At 40.9% G+C, this 18,066-nt stretch overlaps 1 protein-coding gene across 1 annotated transcript in view; it reads left to right on the forward strand.

The window, feature by feature from the left end:
• LOC134341058 (serine/threonine-protein kinase SIK3-like) overlaps positions 1-18,066 on the forward strand; it is a 410,314-nt gene that overhangs the window by 27,758 nt on the left and 364,490 nt on the right. The window contains exon 2 of the mRNA XM_063038806.1: positions 16,039-16,155. Within this exon, the coding sequence (XP_062894876.1) occupies positions 16,039-16,155 (117 nt within the window). The remainder of the gene's footprint in view (positions 1-16,038; positions 16,156-18,066) is intronic.

Consider the following 18,066-nt stretch of genomic DNA (forward strand, 5'->3'; position numbering starts at 1 on the left):
TGCGGCCTGGGGGTTGGGGTGGTAGGACACCAGGGTGTCATCTCGTCATCATCTTTTTCCATCAGGGCAGGCAGGTCATCTTCTTCTATGTCTGCCTGCCTTGATGTTGAAGGTCGAGATTCATCGTCTGCTGTGGCTGATGTGGAAGGCTTGAAAAATGACAGTATGCTTGACTGCTTAGTCTCGCGCATTTTCCTATCATACAGTTCTTTGTAAGCACTCAAACCATCTTGCAAATATCCCTTAACCTACGTACCCTTTCAAAATTAAAGTCGCACTTTTCTGTAATCATTGCAGCGAAAATCTCACGCAGTTGTCTCACATTCAGTTCCTGGACGACTTCACGTTCGGTCCGTTCGCTGCTGCATTCAGTTTTGATTGTTATCCTTTCCTCTTCCAATTGCATCAGCTCTTCATCTGTTGGTCATGGGATGCCAGAACCTCTTCAACATCATAATCGTCAACTTCCACGAGCCAAACTCACTTTGTCCTTTCTTCATTCACCATGATCGAAATGCTTAATTATGTCTAGTTTTACGCTAAGTGTAACACCCTTAAGAGCTCTTTTAGCCTTTTCCAATACTGTTCCTTAGAATTCATCTTGCTGACGGCTGCTCACAGGCATGTGTTTAAGCAATGCTGGCTAGAATGCAGTTCCAGGGGAGGAGCTTGGCTGCTCGGGGTGTGCGCTGCCTCTTATTGCGCGCTGCTTTTCTTGTGACAGTGTAAACACCTTCTGTTAGCGAAAACAGGTAACTAATGTAGATCTTTCATAACAGTGAGGTTTCGTAAAGGCAACGTTCGAAAAGCGGGGGACACCTGTATTGTTAAAGAAGAACTAATGAGGCATCTGGAAGGATATGGATCCATCTGACAGATGCAACATGGATTCAGCAAAAGCAGCTCCTGTTTGATAAACAGGAGTAGATGGAGAAGATAGGGGTGTGAAGGCAGCGCGCACGACCTCTCCAGTGATGAATGTCTGTTATCTGTCAAGTAGGGGACCGTGCACAATTCTGCTTTGATGGAGACAGACGTGAGTACATAGAGGAACATCTGGAAAACTTCTGAAATGACTGCTTTGCTACCGCTGCTACTGTGTGGTAACCAGAATCTCTGGAGCTGTAGGCCTCGAAATCCTCGGCTTTGCGTGTTTCACCGGCCAGGGAGAGGTCGAAGGCGCTCGGTAGAGGATGGCGCTCGGGAGGCTGTATCGGAGAGGCTGCTCAGAAGCTCGGAGTTTTCGGCCGGATGGACTCAGAGTCGGCTGCTTCCAAGGTATCGGCAAGTTGACGGTGGCTGGAGCAAAAGAGTTTCTCCCTTTTGCTGCCTGCTATCGGGGACTCGGGGACTTTGAAACTATTTTTTTACTGGACTGTTCTTCATCAAATTATGGTATTGCTTGCACTGCTGTAACTATATGTTATAATTATGTGATTCTGTCAGTGTTTGTCTTTGGTCTGTCTTGTTTTCTGTGATATCACGCCGGAGAAACATTGTATCATTTCTTAATGCATGTATGCATTTCAAAATGACAATAAAAGAAGAATCAGTGTTCTCATAATCTAAAAAATCTAAACTTAATGGAGTTCGTTGAGTTCTTTGTGGATAGGGGGCAACAGATGGACGTTAATTTTTTTTTCTGGATCTCCCCCTCCCTCGCCCACTTTCAAATCTCTTACTATCTCTTCTTTCAGTTAGTCCTGACGAAGGGTCTCGGCCTGAAATGTCGACTGCACCTCTTCCTAGAGATGCTGCCTGGCCAGCTGCGTTCCACCAGCATTTTTTATGCATGTTGCTTGAATATCCAGCATCTGTGGATTTTCTCGTGTGGACGTTAATTACTTGGATTTCCAGAAGGCATTTGATAAGGTGCTGCGTAAAAGACTTATCCATAAGATAAAGATGCATAGTTGGGGGTGATGTATTACCATGGATAGAGGATTGGTTAACCAATAGAAAGCAGAGAGTTGGGATACCTGGGTAATGTTCTTTTTGACAATCGGTGGTGAACGGTATGCCACAGGGGCCCATGCTGGGCCCGTAACTGTTAACGATGTACATTAATGATCTGGAAGAGGGGACTGTAGTGTATCTAAGTTTGCTGATGATATTAAATCGGCTGGAAAGGCAAATTGTGAAGAAGATACAGAGAGTCTATAGGGAGGTTAAGTGAGTGGGCAAGGTTCCGGCAAATGGAGTACAATGTTAAGTGCAAGGTCATCCACTTGGAAGGAAAAATAAAAGAGCAGATTATTATTTAAATGGTAAAAAAATGCATCATGCTGCTGTACAGAGGGACTTGGGTGTGTTACATGGTTGGCAACAACATAAACATTTATTAAACTCTGCTCAACAATGGTGAAAAGTAAACAAATGACTAACTTAACCGGAAGTTAAGTGCTATGCGGAAATTAACAAACAGCCAAACTCTGGAACAGTTCTTAAAGTGGTAAATTCGAACACAGTCTTAAAGTGGTAAATTCAAAAGTCCAAGTGATTTATACAGTCAGAAAGGAGAGACTTCCCTGAAAACTGATTTCTTCGAAGATGTAACGTTACTGCTGATACCAGCTGAGAGATACCTTGTCCAAAGGATTCACGACAAAGGAAATAAAACGGCTTAAAGGAACTGACCTTTTTTCCTGGAGGGTGAACACTGCACAAACCTTCCTAATCTTGCAGGGGTTATCTCAGATGCAGGCCACTATATAGAGTAGATTGTTAAAAATGTACAAAAACAGTTAAAAAAAGTGAGGTAGTGTTCATGGCTTCAATGTCCATTTAGGAGTTAAAAAAAGTGAGGTATTGTTCATGGCTTCAATGTCCATTTAGGAGTTAAAAAAAGTGAGGTAGTGTTCATGGCTTCAATGTCCATTTAGGAATCTGATGGCAGAGGGGAAGAAGCTGTTTCTGAATCGCTGAGTGTGTGATTTCAGGCTTCTGTATCTCCTATCTGATGGTAACAGTGAGAAAAGGGCATGCCCTGGGTGCTGGAGGTCCTTAATAATGGATGCTGCCTTTCTGAGACACCGCTCCCTAAAGATGTCCTGGGTACTTTGTAGGCTAGTGCCCAAGATGGAGCTGACTAGATTTACAACCTTCTGCAGCTTCTTTTGGTCCTGTGCAGTAGCCCTTCCATACCAGACAGTGATGGAGTCTGTCAGAATGCTCTCCATGATACAACTGTAGAAGTTTTTGAGTGTATTTGTTGACATGCCAAATCTCTTCCAACTCCTAATGAGTTATAGTCGCTGTCTTGCCTTCTTTATAGCTAAATTGATAGGTTGGGACCAGGTTAGATGCTCAGAGATCTTGACACCCAGGAACTTGAAACTGCTCACTCTTTCCACTTCCAATCCCTCTATGAGGATTGGTATGTGTTCCTTCATCTTACCCTTCCTGAAGTGCACAATCGGCTCTTTTGTCTTACTGACATTGAGTGCCAGGTTTTTGCTGTGGCACCACTCCACTAGTTGGCATATCTCACTCCTGTATGCACTCTTGTCACCACCTGAGATTCTACCAGCAAATTTATAGATGGTATTTGAGAGTAGAGCATTGGGCTAAGCAGATTGTCAGCGAGGAGGGTATGTTATCACCAATCTGCATAGACTGTGGTTACAAAGTCGAGGATCCAATTTCAGAGTAAGGTACAGAGACCCAGGTTCTGCAACTTCTCAATCAGGATTTTGGGAACGATGGTATTAAATGCTGAGCTATAGTCGATGAACAGCATCCTGACGTAGGTGTTTGTGTTGTTCAGGTGGTCTAAAACCGTGTGGAGAGCCATTGAGACTGTGCATAGTTCTGTATTTTTCTAAACTCCATGTTAGCTTTCATTTCAAGAGAACAAGAATACAAGAGCAAGGATGTAATGCTGAAGCTCTACAAGGCACTGGTCAGACCACAGTTGGCGTATTGTGAGCAGTTTTGGGCCCCTTATTTAAAAAAAAGATGTGTTAGCTTTGGACAGGGACCAGTAGAGGTTCACAAGATTGATTCTGGGAATGAAAGAGTTAACATATGACAACCATTTGATAGCTCTGGGTCTGTATTTGCTGGAGTTTAGAAGAGTGAGGGGGATGTCATTGAAAACTATCAAATATTAACAGAGTGGATGTGGAGAGAATGTTTATATAAGTAGTTGAGGGCACAGCCTCATTACAGAGTGACATCCATTGAGATCAGACATGATGAGGATTTTCTTTAGCCAGAAGGTAGTGAATCTGTGGAGTTTAATGCCACAGTGCAAAGTAATTGAATATATTTAAAGCAGATGTTGATTAGTCAGGGTGTAAAAGGTTACAGGGAGAAGGCAAGAGAATGGGGTTGACAGGGATAATTCTGCTCCTATGTCTTATGGTCTTTAAGGTGTCTGACATAGATAATCCATTCTCTCAAAATATGAAGGAGGATAGGTATCGTCACTGTTTGGTAACCATGAGAGGTGGATATAAGGCTTTTGATCTTTGAGCAAAGGCTGAAACACCATCGGAGACAGTAAATTATGAAAGGGCTTTCAGTTGAAGTAGGTTTCTGGAAATCAATTACTGTAAATAGTCAATGCCAACTTGAAGGAAATGGATTAAGATCTGAAGTATTACTTGTGCAAACATTCTAAAAACTTCTGGCGTAAGTCTTAAAGGAAATGGTTTGAGAAAAATAAAAATGAGAATTCCAAGGGCATACTCTTAGTCAGATATAAATTGGGTTTCATAAAAAGAGCAGAAGAAAAGTAGGGAGAATGTAGACTATCTGGCCCCTTAATCATCCACTGCCATTTTATTAGGCCTTCTCTTTCTGCTCTTTATCCCCATGCTCCTTCATTCCTTAATAACCAGATCCTTTTCAGCCTCAGTTTTTTATACAGTTAGTAACTCCATTACCTAGGCTGATGTTTGTCTATTATTGTGACCACATTTTATAATTCATGCAGAATACCAGGTAATCACAAACTTTTTCTTGCAACTGTAATAATAGAGATAAAAGCTGAAACATCCACAGTTCAGTTTCTCTGTTCAGAATTCTGACTACACCTTTAATTCTAAGTTTCCAGAGAAAAGAAGTCACAACTCGGGGCTGGTTGTGTCCCTCCTGTAAAAGTTGATGTAATTGGTGTGCTGTAGTTTAACATTCTGATACCAACATAACTAACATATCACCCATCTACATAAGTTTCTTCTCATTCTTACTTAGTGCCTGTCATGTTGCAACTCTTGTCAACCTTGCAAGTTCCGAGCATAGACCTTGGAATGTTGTTCCACACAGATGTAGGGGGATTCTTCATTTCTGTTTCCACCATAATTTTGTTTTACCAGTCAGGGTTTGTAGCAGTACTGAATTTTCTTTCAGCGCTTGACAGGCCCATAAAAGCTTTGTACTCTAAAATGTCACTTTTGAAGGCCTCCTACTTACCAATTACGCCTTTCCCAGAAACCACCCTATCCCAGTCCACACTTGCCAGATCATTTCTGATACCATCAAAATTGGCCTTTCTTCCAATTTAGAATCTCAATCCACAAACCAGACATTATATTTTTGTAATTACTTTGAAACTAATGACATTGTGATAACTGGATGCAGTGTTCTCCTGCATAAAATTTGATCATCTGCCCTGTCTTATTCCCTAATACCAAATTGTATTCCACACTCTAAAAGTTCTAGAGTTTATTTCACGACTAATGCTGGTGATGCTAAACTTGATTCTCCTTCTGATTATTATCCAGATAGCCTCGAAACAGAAAAAAAACAATGGAGGCTGTTGAAAGAAAAGACATCAATCACCCCCTGCAGAAATAAGAAATGAAACACAACAAAACCTGCAAGCCACTGCCTCACACAAAAACTAACGGATCACCCACATGGAAAATGGTAGCTAAAACATCTAAACTCAAACTCCTCCCTCATGAAAAAAAACATAGGGCCAACATGAGAAAAACGAGCTATCAAATCAAAACCCCAACCCCACCTCCCGCACGCAAAAACTAACATATCACCCATCTGAAACAGCAACAACGATATTAAACACCAGCTCCGCAATCTACCAGTGGGCAAGAAGAAAAAAGCACATAAAAACTGAAGGAGACCAAAATGAACAACAACAGTCCACACCAATACAGGTCGACCTTCTCTTATCCAACTACCTGTAATCTGGTTCCTTTGATAATCCGCACTGATTTCAGATTTTCCGCACAACTGTAATTTCGAATTTTCTGGGCCACTGCACCAATCCGCTGCGCATTGTTTAGGTTGTGCTAGATCTGGTCACGTGTTGGCGCTCTTGTAAGCACAGACAGGTGATTCCTGCTTGTTTTCCTGCATTTATTAATATCATTTGCATGAGGCGCACCCGCCCATCTCACCTGCCAGCATCGGGGGAGCTGGCGCGCACTGGGTCGGTCTGCCTTCTCACCCGCCTGCCAGCAGTTGCTCTCTGGCTTCGCCTGGCCGGTGCTCCGTTCTCTTCTGCCTACGACCTCAGATCTGACATGGTCACCTGCTAAATTTAAGCATATTACTAAGCGGAGGAAAAGAAGCTAATGAGGATTCTCTCAGTAACTGCGAGTGAAGAGGATAGAGCCCAGCGCCGAATCCCCGGGCAGTGGGGGGGGTTAACTGCAGGTCTGTGACTTTGCTATTGCTTAGCTCATGCTGGTAGTGGGTGCGCTTTATTTTTTGTTGGTGAGGAAGGGAGGATTGTTGCTCGCTGCCGCTTACGCGTGGGAGGGAGTGGAGCAGGTGGGGGAATTTAGGGGTTCTAACATTTTACTGTGGGCACGTGGCCAAGTGGTTAAGGCATTGGACTAGCGACCTGAAGGTCCTGAGTTCGAGCCCCAGCCGAGGCAACGTGTTGTGTCCTTGAGCAAGGTACTTAATCACACATTGCTCTGCGACGACACTGGTGCCAAGCTGTATGGGTCCTAATGCCCTTCCCTTGGACAATATTGGTGTCGTCGAGAGGGGAGACTTGCAGCATGGGCAACTGCCAGTCTTCCATACAACCTTGCCCAGGCCTGCGCCCTGGAGAGTGAAGACTTTCCAGCTGCAGATCTATGGTCTCGCAAGGCTAACGGATACCTTTGATTTAACATTTATCTGTCGTTTATTTCTTAGGGGCACTCCTTTTCGTAGATGGTTGCGAAGAAAAAGCATTTCAAGATGTATGTTGTATACATTTCTCTGACATTAAATGAACCTTTGAATTCTTTGATATTTTAGAGGTATGATCAGTCGGTTAGCTATTGCTTAATGTGATCCTTCTGTAATTCGCCATTTTCACTAAGTTGGCACTGCTCGGGTCCCAGTGGTGCCGGATTATAGAAGGTCGACCTATAACTATTATAATCACATAAATCTTACAATTTGAATAACATCCTCTATCAGTATCAAAGATACTTCCATATAGAGCGACACAGTGGAGCACCTTCCAATGTTTAAATGTTCTTCGGCACTTTAATTGGCAAGAAATGACCAAGCACCCCGCCTCTGAACATCTCATGGCAGCTCATGCTTGCTCACCTCTCCTGGAATGTTCTCAGTGACAGCAGAAAGTTAGATCATGTTACCAAAATCCAAACTGTAAGTCATAGGTTTCCAACAATTTCAGAAGCACAATTAAGATAAAAAGATTCAGTAGGGATGCTGATCTGCCTCTCAACCAGAGGACTTTAGGTTCAGACCCAGGGAATAACTGTCACAGTTTACTTAAAAGTACATACTGTTTATCAGTAAGCTTGCATCTCAGTTGAATTTCAGAGTCCCAGCTCACAGAGCCTGGGAAAATCTGCAACCAAGTGAGCCCCAAATACTGTCTTGAGCTGCTGATAATACATTCGTTATCACATACTTTAGTAAGAGTAGACAGAGAAGCTTTCTCATGCAACAAACACATCTTTGTTCATACATTATTCTCACAGCATGACTTGTCAAGCTGCCAATAAGTCAGTTAGGTTTTAGCCCTTTTAATTCTGAATGTAAAGGATCAAAAGGAATATTTGCGATGAGAAACTTCACATATTGACTGGGATTTCCATTCTGTTAAAAGGATTAGATGGGATAGAGTTTCTAAAATGTACTCAGGGAAGTTTTCTTAATCAGTATGAGAGATGGCACCAGTGGACAACGATTTCTCGGCTAACATCTACCAGATAGTCAATTATTTTACTTTTACTGAGGAATTATATGCAGAATTATAAGGGCTAAAACCTAGCTGACTTAGTGGTAACTTGACAAGATGTGCTGTGAGAATAACATATAAATAAAGAAATGTTTTTTCCATGAGAAAGCTTCTCTGTCTACCCTTATCAAAGTATGTGATAACGAATGTATATCAGCAGCTCCAGACAGTATTTGGGGCTCACTTTTGTTGCAGATTTTCCCAAGCTCTGTGAACAGGGTTAGGGTTCAACTGAGATGCAAGCTTGCTAATAAACAGTATGTACTTTTCTGTAGACTGTGTTTGACAATAATTATTCCCTCGGACTTCTGGGTGGTCTGTAATGTAGCCCTATTGACATGGTCATACCTTCCTTATTTCTCAGTTCCACCCATAATGCCTCACTAGTCTCTTCTGACAAAGCACTGCTGTGATATATTGACTGATTAGTAATGCCACCTCTTCTGCTTTAATCCCTCCTACACTATCACATCTGAAACAGTGGAAACCCTGCAACCATCTCACTAATGGCTGTAATATCAGGTACTGATCCATGCCCTGAGTTCATCTTCTTTTCCTATGATACTACTTGCATTGAAATATACACAGCTCAGGACACTAGTCACACCATGCTCAACCTTTTGCTTCCTGACTTTGTCTGATGTCTTTCCAACATCTGTCTCTACACAACCTCTAGTTAACTCCCACTGTGCAATACTGGAAAACTGTCTTCTGTTTTTTGCTTTTGCAAAGAAACACAGAAGTATCATTTTCAGAATTCACATGTCAAATTACTGTCATTTATATGGTCAAATGAACCCATTCACTGAAGCTGGCTGAGCATATCTAGAATGTGGATGAGCCTTGAAGACCACATTGATTATGTTTATTCTTCTATCTTAAATTGTTGCACTCAGTGGAGACTGCATCAGTGGTCAAGTTTCATTGCTTTTAGGTACCTATAGTTGGTAGTCAAAGTCTCTGAAACTTTCAGAATAATGATCACTGCTTGTAAATAATGACAACTTCATCTTCAAGTTTTCTTTTCTGTGGTGAAGTTGTTCTATGGTGCACCTGCAAGTTAGAAATCAGCCTGTATATCATTGTGCCAGTGGAGGTAATTGTCTCTGGAAATCAATTTATAGTACAATTCTGTAATCTCTCTCACTTGACAGTTAAAAGCTTTATTGAGGCTAAAAAGATCAAGAACAATTTGAAACTCAAATCATGTTTTTTTTAAGGAATGCAACATTTATTTTCAGACGAACTTTCAAAATTAAGCTAATTTTTAAAAAGCATTTCCTCAATTACATATACACTCAATTAATGTCCTCCCAGGAGGGGGGAGAGATGGCGGCGCGACGACAGTTCCGCAGCCACTTCGGTGATGAATATCTGTTATCTGTCATGTAGGGGACCATACACAATCCTAATTTGATGGAGACAGACGTGACAGCACAGCGGAACATCTGGAGAACTTCTGAAATGTCTGCTTTGCTACAGCTGCTGCTGTGTGGTAACCGGAATCTGGAGCTGAAGGCCTTGAAATTCTTGACTTTGCGCGTTTCAGTGGCGGGGAGAGGTCGAAGGCGCTTGACAGAGGATCGGAGAGGCTGCTTGGAAGCTCGGAGTTTTCGGACAGATGGACTTGGGGTCGGCTGTGGTTGGCTGCTTCCAAGGTATCGGCAAGTTGACGGTGCCTGGAGGTTTATGGCAGGGAGTTTCTCCCTTTTGCCGCCTGCTGTTGGGGATTCGGGACTTTGAGACTTTTTTTTACTGTGCCTATGGTCTTCTTTATCAAATTATGGTATTGCTTTGCACTGCTGTAACTGTATGTTATAATTATGTGGTTCTGTCAGTGTTTGTCTTTGGTTTGTCCTGTTTTCTGCCATATCACTCCGGAGAAACATTGTATCATTTCTTAATGCATGTATGTATTTCTAAATGACAATAAAAGAGGACTGAATGTTCTCATAATCTAAAAAAAAATCTAAAATGCAGAATATTTACAAAAGAGAAACAGCAGTTTTCACAGATTGTGAAAAACCAGACAGGCATATACAAAATGCTGGAGGAACTCAGCAGGTCAACAGCATCTATAGAAAGGATTTTGACGATTTCAGTCAGAGACCCTTCCTTAAGAATTTATAGACAGAAATGTGTGCTTTCTTGTGACAATACTAGTATAACTAGAACTTGGTTGTTTTAACATTAAAAACATATAGAGTTAAAATTCTATTACCCCTCAGCAAGTGGTGCTAATGCAATTCCAATGCAGACACAACGGGAATAAACTCTGGATAAAATCAAATAAGATAAAGTTCATTTCGATCAAGTTTTTTCTTGCATCTGTTGTGACCACTACAGTGACCTTGTCGTGGTTTCTCGTTTCTCACAAACGACAAGGAGACGCAGAAAACTCGTCAAGATGTTTTAAACTTTAATTTGCAAATCAAAGTTGAGACAATCAGAAAGCTAGTAGCTGACTGCCCGTCGAGCCTTGTATACAGCATTTTTTATAGCAATTTTCCTATCTTAGCTACATTATCATATCCATTCGGCCTGTGATTACATATCATCAATATACCTGCTCTCGACTTTCCACTATTGTTTAACTCCCCAACTTAATTATGTCCTAGTTTACAATTTAGACCATATGTCCTCTCATCCCTAACCACAGTTATTTCTTAATTAGTCTTACGTTGACATACTACCGTATATTTCATCATCCTACCTGCCTTTCTACTTGGTTTCATTCTAGTTCTCTTCATGAATTAATGAATAGGTCAAAAGTCATGGCTACATAGTGAATACCTTCTATTGAGCTAGCAGTGGTTACATAGTAAATATAGAAAATACGATGTGTGCATTTGAGTAAATACTGTTGAGTAAATATTATAATACTTAGAAAATACAATGCATGCATTTGCATTTTCCAGTAACCTTGCTCTCACAAAGCCAGGAATGGCTGCTGGATGTTCTGAGGTTTAGATGTTTCAAAAGGGACAGGGAGGGAGGTATAAGAAGTAGGACTGCTATGGCTAATCACGGATGGTATCACAGCTGCAGGAAGGGAGGGTGCCCTAGAGGGATTGTCTTCTAGGTGTGGATGGAAGTCAAAAACAGGAAGTAAATAATTATGCTACAGGGAATATTCAAATGTGCCAGTAGCAAACAATAGGAACACTGAGGAGTGGATTGATTGGTAGATTTTGAAAAGGTGCAAAAATATCACGGTTGTTGTCATGGGTGATTTAAATTTTTCTAATAATAATTGGCTTCTCCTGAGTACAGAAGGTTTAGATAGGGCAGAATTTGTTAGATGTGTTGAGGAAGGATTCTGGACACAACCTATTGATAAACTAACTACAGAAGAGGTTGTGTTGAGTCTCATAATAGACAATGAACATGATCGAGTGGTAGATCTCTCAGTTATGAACATTTTGGAGACAGTGAGCACAATTCCCTGTCCTTGGAGAGGGATAGCAGCAGATGGTATGGGAAAATAGTTAATTAGGGAACCAATCAACCAGCTGAGAGTCTCACTCCTATACATTGCTTCATCGCCATTAGAAGTTTATTCAACAAATGGCTATCATCAGCCAGGAATGAACTTGAAGTGAGGCCAAAATGCTGGAAGATGAAATTTTCCCAACACATACAAAGTACGTTTATAAAACTGTAGGGTTTCTCAATAGACAGAATGAACCAGACTGCAGATTTTGAAAACGCAAAAGATGCAGGTTTCTTTATCAGGATAAATTCTTTGTGGTACTTGCACGTAACGACCTTTTCACACTTTTGTTCCTGGACCTGGAACATCTAATGATTAAGTGCTGACATTCTATTTACCACAAGAGTTCTGCTCTATAATCCCGTTTGCAGTTTAAATACCACCAAAAGCTTACATAATTAAGGCACTCAGGTACTGAGTGCTGCTATCACTAAACAACAAACAATGCAAAGGAAATCACAGAAATAAACAGTATACTATAAAGATGGAATGGAGCTCACAACACGGCCTCCACATGCAGCGCCATCTGCCATCTTGGTTAAGCCGGACATGTTGATTGGGCTGAGCCTGTCTCCATTCTTCCTGTAATTCACAATCAGCTGTTCTGTTTTTTAGACTGAGGGAGAAGGTGAGGTTGTTATCCTGGCAGCACCGTGTCAGGGTGTCAACCTCTCCTTTGTACCTTGTCCCATTATCACTAGAAATAAGGCCGATCAAAGTGGTATCATTTGCGAATTTAATCAGCAGATTGGAGCTGTGTATGGTGGTAGTCGTGGGTGTAAACGGTGTAGAGGGGGGACTCAGAATACAAACCTGAGGGTACCTGTTTTGAGGGTGTCACGTGACCAGCAACAATGAATATAGAATTGAGTCAGGTTTTATAAAAACAAACAAACATTTATCAAACTCTACTCAAAAATAGCGAAATGTATTTAAATGACTAACTTAACCGGAAGTTAACTGCTATATGACAACTCTGGAACAGTTCTTAAAAGGGTAAATACAAAAACAGTTCTTAAAGTGGTAAATTCGAACACAGTTCTTAGAATGGTAAATTCGAAAGTCCAAGAGATTTATGCAGTCAATTAGGAGAGACTTTCCTGAAGTAAAGAATTCCTGGAAGACGTGATGTTACTGTTGATCCCAGCTGAAACCTGCCTTGTCCGCAGGATTCACGATGACAGAAATAAAATGGTTTAAAAGAACTGACCTTTTCCTCTGGAGAATAGACACTGTGCTGTCCTTCCTGCTTATGAGAGGATATCTCATGCAGGTCACTATTTCTTGAACGAAGATTCAATAAAGGTTGATCCTCTCCAAAACCGCTGAACGATATCAGCTTTACTTGACTCAGCAAATTCCATACTTTGGTAAAGTCCTCACTCTCCAATACTACTTACAGTAGAAAGTAGAACTCCACTTTAAAACGAAAGTGCGTCATAAGACGAATACGCAGCATAATGGAGTATCTGACGAATTAAATAACAAACTAAAGTTAAAACTCAACTGGAAAAACTAACTGCATCACACCTTTATATACCTGGTGAGAACATGTCATCACATGATCTCAAATCGGTGGGAAAATTACACCATGTGACCTCCACAAGACCATTACATTATGCTCATCAGATAATCTATTACATCATGGTCATAAGACAGTTACAAGATACCCATGAGGTATAAAACAAGGGTCAGAGGGGCTGAGTTGAGGGGGTTCCTCCTTACCACATGTCAGCGATCTGATAGGAAGTCCAGGAACCCTAGGAAGTTTAAGGTTCAGCTGCGCAAGCTGGGGTGCATGCCAGGTCTGTGCACTTCCTGTGAAGTCTGGAGGGAATTATGGTGTTAAATACTGAACTGTAGTCCACCAACAGCATTCTAGTGGTGTGTAGTGCTGTGGCTATGGTGTCATCAGTAGACCTGTTTCGTTAGGCAAATTGAGGGGGTCCAATGTGGGTGGTAGCATGCTGAAGGTGTAGTCCTTAACCAGCCTCCCGAAGCATTAAAGCATTTGCCTATAATTGAAGTGAGTGTGACAGGGCGGTAATCGTTCAGGCATGCTGTCTTTGTTTAGGCATGCATTTTCTATTTCCCATTGTAATTTCTAGACCATATTCTTACTACTGTTTGGGGGATCTGTACGCAACCACAGCCTCGATATACAGTCCATGTACGTACCAATGACGAGGGTACGATAAGTGAAAAGGTTCTGGAAAAGAAGTTCTGGTTAAAGGGCAAGACCTTGGGATTGCTACTCATGCCACATGCTAGTGTGGCCAGAACTAGGAAGATCATACAGCTTTAACACATGGCTAAGGATTTAGTGTAGGAGGGAGGGCATAATATTTTTGGATCAATAGGCTCTCTTCCAGGGAAGGTGGGACCTGTACAGAAGGGATGGTTTGCACCTGAACTGAAGGACTAATATCCAAGTAGAAAGGTTTGTTAATGCTGCACAGTAGGGTTTAAACTAGAGTTGCAAGGGGATAGGGCCAGAGTCAGAACAGTTATTGGAGAGGTTGTGGAGGCAGATGTTGGTAGGATTTCAGACAAAGTTAGGAATCAAAAGGTTGAGCACGGTGCAGCTAGTGTCCTGAGTTGCCTGTATTTCAATGCAAGAAGTAGTCAGATGATAGTGCTGAAGATGAGATAGCTGGTTTATAAATAGAGACGATGTGTAGTGAGGAGAGGCTGTTCATTGGGCAAAATTGCAGTCAACAAGATGAGTTGCAGTATAAAAGGTGGACAAAATCTAAAAGGTTGAATACAGGATAGAAAGTGTTGTATTTGAATATATGTGTTATACGGCATAAGGTAGATGGATGTAGCACAGTTGCAGACTGGCAGGTATGATGTAGGCATCACTGAATCATGTCAAAGAAGTGTAAGGGGTTTCTTTTATGTTACTGTGAAGGCTAACAAAATGGCTTCTTTGTTATGTTATAATTAAAATGGCTTTTCTGTAATAATAACAGATGTAAGGAGTTCTCTCTCTCTCTCTCTGCTTGTTTGGGTTATATTATTGATAAGAGAGGGAACGAACTAATTGCGATAGATGTTATTCTTTCTTGTGTGTCTGTATGCTATTGTTTTTCGCGGGCTTTGGGGAGAAGGCATGATGGGACAAGAAGAAGAGACATGATGCTGTAAGCTGGGCGGCAGAACGGACCCCAAGCGGGAGTCTGAGGCCCAGGGTCTTCGGCGAGGAGAGGAGACAAAGACAGACTCGTGTGGAGCGTCTGGTCGACCACCGTGGTTGTTCCCAGGTGGCAGGTCAAGGAGGTCGGAATGGTGGAAAGAGGACTCCATTAATTGAGCTCCAAGTGTGTGCACGAAGTGGTTGAACTTTGATAAGTTTGGCGCCTTTTACTTTCCTTTTATATTTTATCTTTATTAATTACATAGTTCCAGTAAGATCTATAAAGTGTAATCATTTAATCGCATATGGTGTACTGTCTTTTATTTGGCGTGATGGGGTACATCACACAGCATCCACACAAACTTGATTACACAGTTTGGTGGGGCCGAAGGCTGCTCCCCCTGCACGAGAGCAAGTTGAGCGAGCCTGAGGCTTACCAGGGGTCCACAGAAGATTATAGCTAGGAGCTAAGTGTCCGAAGTTACACATTGTTTCTAAAGGACAGACTGTGGCTGAGGCAGTGATGTTGCTCTTTCGACAAAATATGAAGTCAAATCATTAGAAGGAACTGACATAGGGTTGGAAGGCGCTGAATCGTTGTGGATAGAGCTTGGAGTCTACAAGATAAAAAAATTTCCCAGTCTCCAGACTGGCAGCTGGTGAAAACTTTGTCTTGCTGCTATGACCCGCTGCTACCTTTTTATCTTTGGGAAGTTCATGTAAATTTCCCTTCTTATAAATGGACAATGTACAAATTGTGGTGCTCTTTGTTTCTGGCAAAGTTACTGCTGGAAGAGATGCTGCCAACAGCTTTTAGTTGATAAATGTTGATGTTTTAAAATGATGCTTTTAACTGTAATAGTCTGTCCTAATCCTGGTGTTATTTTCATAGTTGGATTTTGAGATTGTGTAAGTGTATGTGATACAAGCAGTTACATTGAGAATAGTCCTGACAAAGGGTCTCGGCCTGAAACGTCGACTGTACCTCTTCCTAGAGATGCTGCCCGGCCTACTGCGTTCACCAGCAACTTTGATGTGTGTTGTTTGAATTTCCAGCATCTGCAGAATTCCTGTTGTTTACATTGAGAATAAGCTGCAGTCAAGTCTAAGAATAAAAAGATTTTCGAGTTAGTATTTTTGCTAGACATGTTGAAAATATAATTTCGTTACCTCAGATTATAGTACAGTTTCTTTAAGTTTCTGATCGTTAGGATTTTTGCTTTTCAGGTTGCTATAAAGATAGTAGATAAAACACAGTTGGAAGAGGAAAACCTGAAGAAGATCTTCAGAGAAGTTCAAATCATGAAAATGTTAAGACACCCTCACATTATCAGGCTATATCAGGTGAGACAGTTATGCATTATATTTACATGAGATATAATTTACAATTTATTTTCTATTAGACTATTTAACTTTAGATACTTAAGTTATACTGATCAAGACATTTTGACTTATAATGGAAATTAATATTATGTAACGAATACAGTGGATTCTAGTTATTCGGCTATCAAGTAAATCAGGGCTAGTTTTTTGGGACTACTCTTAAAACAAAATCTAATCCAGAAAATAGGTGGGATACCCTTTCTTTGTTTATAGCATTATGTAACTTAATTGGGACAGGATTCTGTTGTCAAACAATTTGTAACTAGCGTCAGTTACATGTGCTTGTGTGGCTGTTGGATACTACACCATGCTTAGAGTGAACAGTTTTTAAATATCTTCAATTGCTTATTTTCAAAAAGCAGTGATTTTTGTCACTGATAGTTGCTGAGAAATAAGCAGTAAGATAATTGTTTTAAATTGTTTTGCTCACTGCATATTTAAGTATTCAGGCCTGGAGATCCAGAAACAGCCAGGAGTGAAACAGTTTCTCTAGAGTAAAAGAAAAATTCAGCATAGTAACCCGCCCATCTACTCCATACCAAAATCATTTAAACTGCCTAGTCTCAATAACCTGCAACTGGATCATGAACCACTTGTGCTGGTAGCTCATTCCACACTCTCGTGACCCTCTGAGTGAAGATATATTCCCTCAATTATTTCCTTAATCTTTTCACCTTTCACCTTTAAGCCACAACCTCCAGTTGTAGTCTCACCCAACCTCTGCAGAAAGCGCCTGCTTGCATATAGCATATCTATACCTGATAATTTTGTATGCCTCTATCAAGTCTCCTCTCAATCTTCTGTGTACTAAAGAATATATTTCTAACCTATTCAATCATTCCATATAACTTAGGTCCCCCAGATTCAGCAACATACTTGTAAATTTTCTCTGTACTCTTTCAACCTTGTTTACATCTTTTCTGTAGGTATGTGATCAAAACTGCACACAATACTCTAAATTAGGCCTCACAATGTCTCTAACTTCCCATCTTCTATACTAAACACATTGATTTATGAAGGCCTATTTACCAGAAGTTTTCTTAGCGACTTTATCTAACTTTAATGCCACTTTCAATGATTTATGGATCTGTATTTCCAGATCCCTTTGTTCTTCAACACTCCTTAGTTTCTCTACTATTCTCTGTTAAGACCTGCCCTGGTTGGTCTTACCGTAAGTGCGAAACCTTACGATTGTCTGCATTAAAGCTGCCATTTTTCAGCCCATTTTTCCGGTTGATGCAGATCTATTTGCAAGACATGATAGTCTTCCATTATACCCCAATCTTGATGTCATCCACAAACTTGCTGATCCAGTTAACCACATTATCATCCTGATCATTGATACAGTTGACAAACAACAACGGACCTGGCACCAATCCCTGAGGCACTCCAGTCAGTAAGAATTTATTTAGTATTTATCTACTATCACCCTCTGGCTTCTCCCACAAAACCAAGTCCAATCCAGTTTACTATCTCATCCTGAATGCCAAGTAATTGAACCTTCTTGACCAGCCACCCTCACTATTGGAGTGGGATACATAATGCCCTACAAGACATCTTTAAATGTGAAATACCCTTAGAAAGTAAGACCATATATTTTGGGTATGTACCTCGAGGATGGTTGAAAAGAGATAAATATTTAATGAATGTACTGCTGGTGGCTGGTAAAAAGACTTTTACCTGGAAATGGTTATCACAGGAGAGCCCAACTTTAAATGTTCGGATGGAACTTACAATGGACATTTACCAAATGGAGGAGATAGCAGCATCTATTAAGCATAAGTTGGAACTATTTTATTAATACTGGAAAAAATGGTTTAACTACATAACACCTCATAGGCCTGATTTTATTCTCACAAATCAATGAATATG

This window comes from Mobula hypostoma, chromosome Y, assembly GCF_963921235.1.
Source record: "Mobula hypostoma chromosome Y, sMobHyp1.1, whole genome shotgun sequence".
In the NCBI taxonomy this organism is placed as follows: domain Eukaryota; kingdom Metazoa; phylum Chordata; class Chondrichthyes; order Myliobatiformes; family Myliobatidae; genus Mobula; species Mobula hypostoma.